Genomic DNA, 6,831 nt, shown 5'->3' on the forward strand with positions numbered 1-6,831 from the left:
TGTTGTTTTCCTCTATTTCTTTGCATTTGAACTGGTGGTAGTTACCATCACACAAAGAAAATGGCACATCTGGAGGTGTTAATTACGGTGAAGAAACAAAGAGAGACTTGGCACTTTTGCCAATTTGCCAGCTTGTCTGCCTCTTGGACAAATAGTAGGGAGTATGAGAAAAGGATTAAAATTCAAATTTAAAGACATATTTTTCTACTCCCCTGGGAAAGAGAGTGTGATGGTAGATGAAGTCAGTTCAAAAGAAGCCTTGATGTTTTTCCTCTCATAAAAAAAGGAAGCAAATTATCCCATCCAAGTGCAACTGAATCAAATTTGAACTTCCTGAAAATTTATCAGTTGATAAACCAGGATTTACGTTCAAGGATACATTCCACATCTAATCTTCATTTTACTACTTTTAGAGATAAATTTTCCTTAGCATTGAAAACTTTCAAAGATAGCCTTTCCTGCAGAACAAATTGTTAGAAGTGTGCAACAAATTGGCCAGATGTCTTTGGGGGCATAAATTCTCTCTTAAATGTAAGGTAAGAACTTTTAGTTAACTACCTCATGCTCTCAAACCACTGGTTTTCTATTTAGCTCTTTGAAACTTTAATGTTGAAAGGATTTCTCTTGTTATCGAAGAGTTAATACAGTTTCTCAAAAATACTGCTCTTCTCACAGAATTATAGTTTATATTTTTGGAGAATCTGGCACAGTTTAAGTTACAGCTTAACTGATTTTCTTGGTAGAATCCAACAATAAGTCATTCCCCCCACCCACCTGTCCCTAAGTGTTTATTAGCAGGGTAGACACAAAATGTCAAGAGGAAAAGGTATTATTCATATTAATCTATTGTCTTCAAGACTGCACATAAAGGTACCTAAATAACAGCCTTCTTCATTGCTTGATCCCAAACTGGTAGCTATCACTTAGAGAGTTTTTACAAATATCCCAAGTTCATTATCAATCCACTCATCCTTCCCAGTCTAAATGTGTCACTGTGGGATAATTAGACTTAATTCTTACTTATCTAAAAAAAAAAAAACTAATTACTAGGCGCGCGCATACATACACACACATACAAACTCAGCTTGTGGCATGAAGCTATTTTGATCCTTTCTAGAAATTGCTATTTTTAAGAAATTTCTATTTATTGCACACTTTCAGACTTAGAAAATCAAACAGCAGAAGTCTATTCAGTTGTATATATTACTATGTTTGTTATTATCCCACAAACAGCCTCAGTAGCTTACCAGCTAAAGCGAAGCAGGAAAGCAGACCCTCTCCCTCCAGTAAGAAAAGTACTCCAAGTAAAATCTTCTGAGCTTACTAGCCTTGTATGTGGTAAGTGCATAGTTCTGATTCTTAATTATCATCCCATTCCAGAGCCCAAATAAATAATCTGTGGTTATTTTACATATATCTCAGTATCTACACACACACACACACACACACACACACACACACACGTTTCACAAAGTATTGGTCAATGCCCATTTTCACATAACTCTTTTAGTCTAAAAATAACTTTAACTTTCATGTCTTACCAAGACTGAGAAAAGGGAGGGTAAATCAAAGAAATCTAGTTTGGGAATGAGAGGGGAAACATTTAACAGGCCTGTTGGGTGTTCTTTTAATGCTGTCTTGGATCTCAGATTAAATTATTATACTTTCTGTGTTGTAGGGCTGGGTCATTTGTGCATGAAGACAAAGGCAACTTCAACTTGATATTTCTATCATCCCTGCTGGGGGAAGAGTCCTTTTCCTGGTTTATAACATCAATCACTCTCGTAATAAATCTTGGTAGTGGATATGGTCATTTAAATCTCCACCTGCACAAACAACAGAAAATAAGAGAGCTCATAAATCTCTACACTGGTGATTAACAAATTTTGGATCCTGGGCAAAGATATTATGGGGGGGGGTCTCCCTAATTCATTAATAAAGACTGATTTGCTGACAATCTGTTTAGTTTACAGCATAGGGGGAAAGCAAACAAGACCTTGCTAACAAAACAAAACGTTAGAGGTTAGTGAATTCCCAGCTGAGCCCAGGATTAGAGATAGGGTATCTCAGTTTAGGAGAAGGGTACAGATTCCCAGTCAAAAGCTCAGAATCCTCTCACATTCTGCTCCAGCCCCCTCAACTTCAGTACCTAATTCCAAGGAAAGAAAACCTGGAGAAGAACTAGTAAGAGAGATCCATGCCTTCTGTGTCTCTGGTTTCATTTCATTGATGTCGTTCAGTCCCTCGAGTTCTGGTTCCTTTGCTTTTCTACTTGCTCCTTGAATTTTCTTCTTCTCCGGGAAAAATGGTCAGGGCTAGAGTTATGGGTGGAAAAAAGAACCTTTCTGAACTGGATAATATTGCTCAACATTTTGTAATGTCAGCCTTACAAGCAGAACCCCAGGAGCCAAAAGAAGGGAGCACTGGGGGGGAAGAAACCAGAAATCCGGGATCAGGTGATGTCTGAGGCAACTAACATTTTAAGACAGCATTAAGTGGATCTCTAGAAAGAAATTTAGGGGAAAGTTTTAATTTCATTAAGAAAAGATTATCAACTGACAAAACACTTTCCACAAATCCATGTTACTCTATCTCATTCCCCCCACGCCCCCTTAAATGCGTGTGTTGTGTGTGGGTGTGCAATGGGTATGTCTGTGTACACACACACACACACACACACACACACCAGCAATTCCTTGATTAAATCTTTAAAGTGACCAGACGCAAGTTGATTTTTTGGTATTTTCTCTGTCATCACCCTAAAGAGCCTACTGTCTTAATTCACCGCAGTTAAGGTGAGAAGATATCTTGAAAAAGCCACAGTCTTATGATTTGGGCAGGAGGTGGTGGATCCGTGTCTGGATTTTAATTGATGTTTTCTGTGAGGAAGTGGGGAGCCGGGGGATGAGATCTGTGGGTGGAAGGCCCAGAAGAAGCAGAGATGTGGTCGTTTTCCTAAAGTTCTCAGACAGAGCCAGCTATGACCTCTTAAGAAGGAAAGCCGACCTGGAGAGATGGGCCGGGGAAAGGAGCTTGGGTGGGCCCCGCGGCTCCCTGGTTCATCCCAAAGTGGGAGAAGGTGACTGGCATTCGCGTCCTGCGGTGGGGCTGGTTTCCATTCCAAGTTGGAAATCAGGGGCCGTGCGTGAGAGTTCCCCTCGGGCTGTGAAAGGGGTCTAAGAGCTTTGCTGGGGCCTGGCAGGCCCCTCCCCTGGGCGGCAAGGATCCGCCTCTCTATTCCCCAGATAAATTCCTCGGGTCCACCGAATTCCTCCGCGCTCTCTCACAATCCTCTCCGGCCACGACTCCGGGGGTGGGGAAACAGCGCGTCGGTTTCCTGCCCGCAGAAGCCCTCGCGGCTTCTTCTCCCGACTCTGCGAAGGGGAAAGGGGTGTGAGACCCAGCCAGACCCCCACCTCCCGGCTCCCCACCCCGAGGTGGCCGCCTCAAGCTCCACATTCGGGGGCTCCTTGGTTTCGAGGTCTCTCTCTTCTCTTCCCTCTCTCCTCTCTCCCTCCCCTCTCTCTCTTTCATCCTCTCCCCCAAACATGTCCACCGGCTCCCTGAGCGATGTGGAGGATCTTCAAGAGGTGGAGATGCTGGACTGCGACGGGCTGAAAATGGACTCGAACAAGGAGTTTGTGACTTCCAACGAGAGCACCGAGGAGAGCTCCAACTGCGAGGCCGGGTCTCCCCAGAAGGGCCGCGGCGGCCTGGGCAAGAGGAGGAAGGCGCCCACCAAGAAGAGCCCCTTGAGCGGGGTCAGCCAGGAGGGGAAACAGGTTCAACGCAACGCGGCCAACGCGCGCGAGCGAGCCCGGATGCGGGTGCTGAGCAAGGCCTTCTCCAGGCTCAAGACCACCCTGCCCTGGGTGCCCCCGGACACCAAACTATCCAAGCTGGACACGCTCAGGCTGGCGTCCAGCTACATCGCCCACTTGAGGCAGATCCTGGCCAACGACAAGTACGAGAACGGTTATATTCACCCGGTCAACCTGGTAAGTTTTCGGGCGTGGTGGCGGCGTCTCGCCCCCCCGGGCCCCCGACACAGCGCTCCCGCAGTGGGTCCCCGGTGTGAGGGTGCGCGTCGGGCTGCGACCCGCGCATCTTGGTCACCGCCAGCCAATGCCTCTAGGGGACCACGCAGGCGATCCCCACTTGGTCCTAGCTCTCTGCCTTCCAAGCTGCGGACCGCGGTGATTTATGCGAGTGTTTGACATGGCAGCCCAATTAAGAGTTTGCAAGCACGTTGAGCTGGCAAAGAGGAGGGATCCCCCGCACTCGCACCAGCGCCTTCAGGGCTGGTGCCGGACAGAGGACACAGAGGAGATGCTACGCGCTAAGGAGGCATTTTAGTAATCCTTTTACTCTTCCTTTAGCCAAAGAGTAGAACTTGATCTCCCTCCTCTACTTCTTGTAAATAAAAACATCCTACTCTGTTTCTTTCCCAAAGTTTTCCATATGTAGAACTTTGCATATGAACACATCGTGCCCCCCATAACTGTCACCTAAGTCGGCAACTATTTAAATATTCTGCACTTCTCCTGTCGATGAATTAACACTTTTGGATCCCAGAAGTTCTAGCTAATATCAGCATAATCAGCACATTCTCACGACTGTTAGTATAATAAATAATATTAAAATAGGTCACTCTCCTTCAAGATTTAAGAACATGTTACTTTTTATCTTAATCAGTAATGCTCATTGAACCTAATATTTTTCTCAAAGGCATATTACTGTTTAAGAAGTATGTTTTAATTCCCTCTTTGCATTTGACTTAATTTTAAGGGTTCCGGGCTCTAAAGAAAAACAAAAACTAACTAGCACCTCTGTTTATATATGATAAGGAGACGTTTTCCTCTTAAAAGTCTTCTTATCAGTCAGCACTAGGGAGACAGGTTTGAAGGTTTGAGTGGTCTTCTCTCTGAACTGGTTTCAGGAATGGTGGGGGGAGGTGGATGGGAGGGGGTTGCAAAACCATATTTTGCTATAAAATTGTTTTTCCTTTCATTAAGAGTCAAGTTTTCTTAAGTGAGTAAACAGCTTTTTAAAGTCTGGACCTAAAATGAAAGCAGTGCCTTCATTTACAGCTGTTGCTGCCTTCATCCTTGATTAAGAAAACTTAAGTGAGCTTTATTATAAACATCAGGAAGAAGGGAAGAGAAAGCTATGTTTGCTCAGCCCTGTAGGAAGACAATCTGAAAATTCGCCGGTATATTCTTTTATTAACAGTATTTGTTTTTAAGAGCTGGAGATTAATTTAGAAACGGGGATGAAAAGCCCGCCTTTGTGATGGAAATGAAAGTTAGAAGTAGTGAAATCCCTGGGGGTGAAAGCGAGAGGGCTGGGAGCCGGACCAGGGCCTCAGAAGAGCCTGCCCAGGGCCACAAGGGCGCTTCACCTTGAACCCGGTGCCCAGCGGTTCGAGATCCTTCTCGGATTCCCTGCTCAGCCTCACCGCGGCATCTGCCTCCGGGCTGTGCTTTTTCTCTTGGGTTTTCACTTCGAACCCAGTGTGAACCCCTCTTTGCTCTACCACCTCGAGCTGTGACTTGGCGCCAGGGCCGCTTTCTGCTTTATCCAGCCACAGGGCGCATTAGGTCACAGAGTGAATTGCAGAGATAACGGGTCTGTCCAACTCAGCGCCTGCCGCCACCCGCGCCCTTTACTCTGGCCTCCGGCTCCGGCCTCGTCCCACCCCTCCTCCACGGCCACTTACCTCCTCCACCCTCTTCTCTCCTACAGACGTGGCCCTTCATGGTGGCCGGGAAACCCGAGAGTGACCTGAAAGAAGTGGTGACCGCCAGCCGCTTATGTGGAACCACGGCGTCCTGACCTTGGAGGTGCGAGCCTGGGAAAGGCGCGCTCCCGGGGGGAGCGGGCCCCAGGGAAGGCGACCCTTGCCCTCCCCGCTCTCCGCCTCTGCTTCCCCCTCGCAGCTCTCTCCCCGTCCCACCCCGCGAGAACACTTTACAGCGACGAGGAGATTCGTTTCCAAACCAGAGAAACATCAACTGTACTTACAGCGATCCCCATCTATTTAACTTTATTAACTTCTACCGTGAATGACTCTGCGAGCCTTGCTGGTCCAAGTGCAATATGTAATTATAAATATATAAATAGATAATAAGAGCCTATCAACGTGTATCTTTTGTACAATATGTTGTAAAATGTAGATCATAGAATAGCTGACTTTGACAGTCACCTTTATAAAGTAATTCACTTAAAGATATATTTTTTTCAAACAAGTTTTGCTACTTTCAAAAATAAATCTTTCTTTATATTGCTAAAAGCCCTGCCGTTTGGTGTGATTTTTGGAAAATATATTTGGAATAGAAAGGTAGGGAACCATGGGAGCAGCTCAATAATAAAAGTGGTCCTTTTGAACCTCAATCCAAACTTATTTGAGAGATAGAAAATGATTAAATACGATTTCCACCATGAAAGTGCAAATCATATTTTGCACTGAAACCCTCCAAAAGAAACGAGTCTCAAGTTTGCAGATTACTTTTAAGACAAATAGAAACAGTGTAACTAAACAAAGAAAGGGAAGGATTAAAGTCAAGAACAGTCACACAATTCAAGAGAAAATAAAAATCTGATTTTCAGGTATCCCACAGTGTAATTGCTAACACAAGCAGGAAGGTAAAACCCACATTCTATAACCTTCCAGGTGCAGACATGAACCCACGCAACCCAGAACTGCAAGCGAGTGAAGCAATAAAGGGAGCGATGAAAAATGTAAATGCCATACCTCTGGAATGTGTTCTACGATTTTCTGCAATGTGTATCATATAGTTTTCTTAATAATTAATGAATTACTTCGAACAA

At 45.0% G+C, this 6,831-nt stretch overlaps 1 protein-coding gene across 1 annotated transcript; it reads left to right on the forward strand.

Annotated features, from left to right (window-relative positions):
• The first annotated feature begins 3,265 nt into the window (after positions 1 to 3,265).
• On the forward strand, positions 3,266 to 6,292 carry TCF21 (transcription factor 21). The gene is made up of 2 exons (XM_043888547.1): positions 3,266 to 3,998; positions 5,746 to 6,292. Exons 1-2 carry the CDS (start codon positions 3,549 to 3,551, stop codon positions 5,833 to 5,835), a joined length of 540 nt encoding a protein of 179 aa, XP_043744482.1. The 5' UTR covers positions 3,266 to 3,548; the 3' UTR covers positions 5,836 to 6,292.
• Positions 6,293 to 6,831: the final 539 nt, after the last annotated feature.

Source organism: Cervus elaphus, chromosome 26, assembly GCF_910594005.1.
Source record: "Cervus elaphus chromosome 26, mCerEla1.1, whole genome shotgun sequence".
NCBI classification, from domain to species: Eukaryota; Metazoa; Chordata; class Mammalia; order Artiodactyla; family Cervidae; genus Cervus; species Cervus elaphus.

Coding starts and splice junctions, on each gene's coding strand:
- TCF21 (XM_043888547.1), top strand. CDS start 3,549: ATGTCCACCGGCTCCCTGAGCGATGTGGAGGATCTTCAAGAGGTGGAG. Junction 3,999..5,745: donor ATATTCACCCGGTCAACCTG/GTAAGTTTTCGG, acceptor TCTCTCCTACAG/ACGTGGCCCTTCATGGTGGC.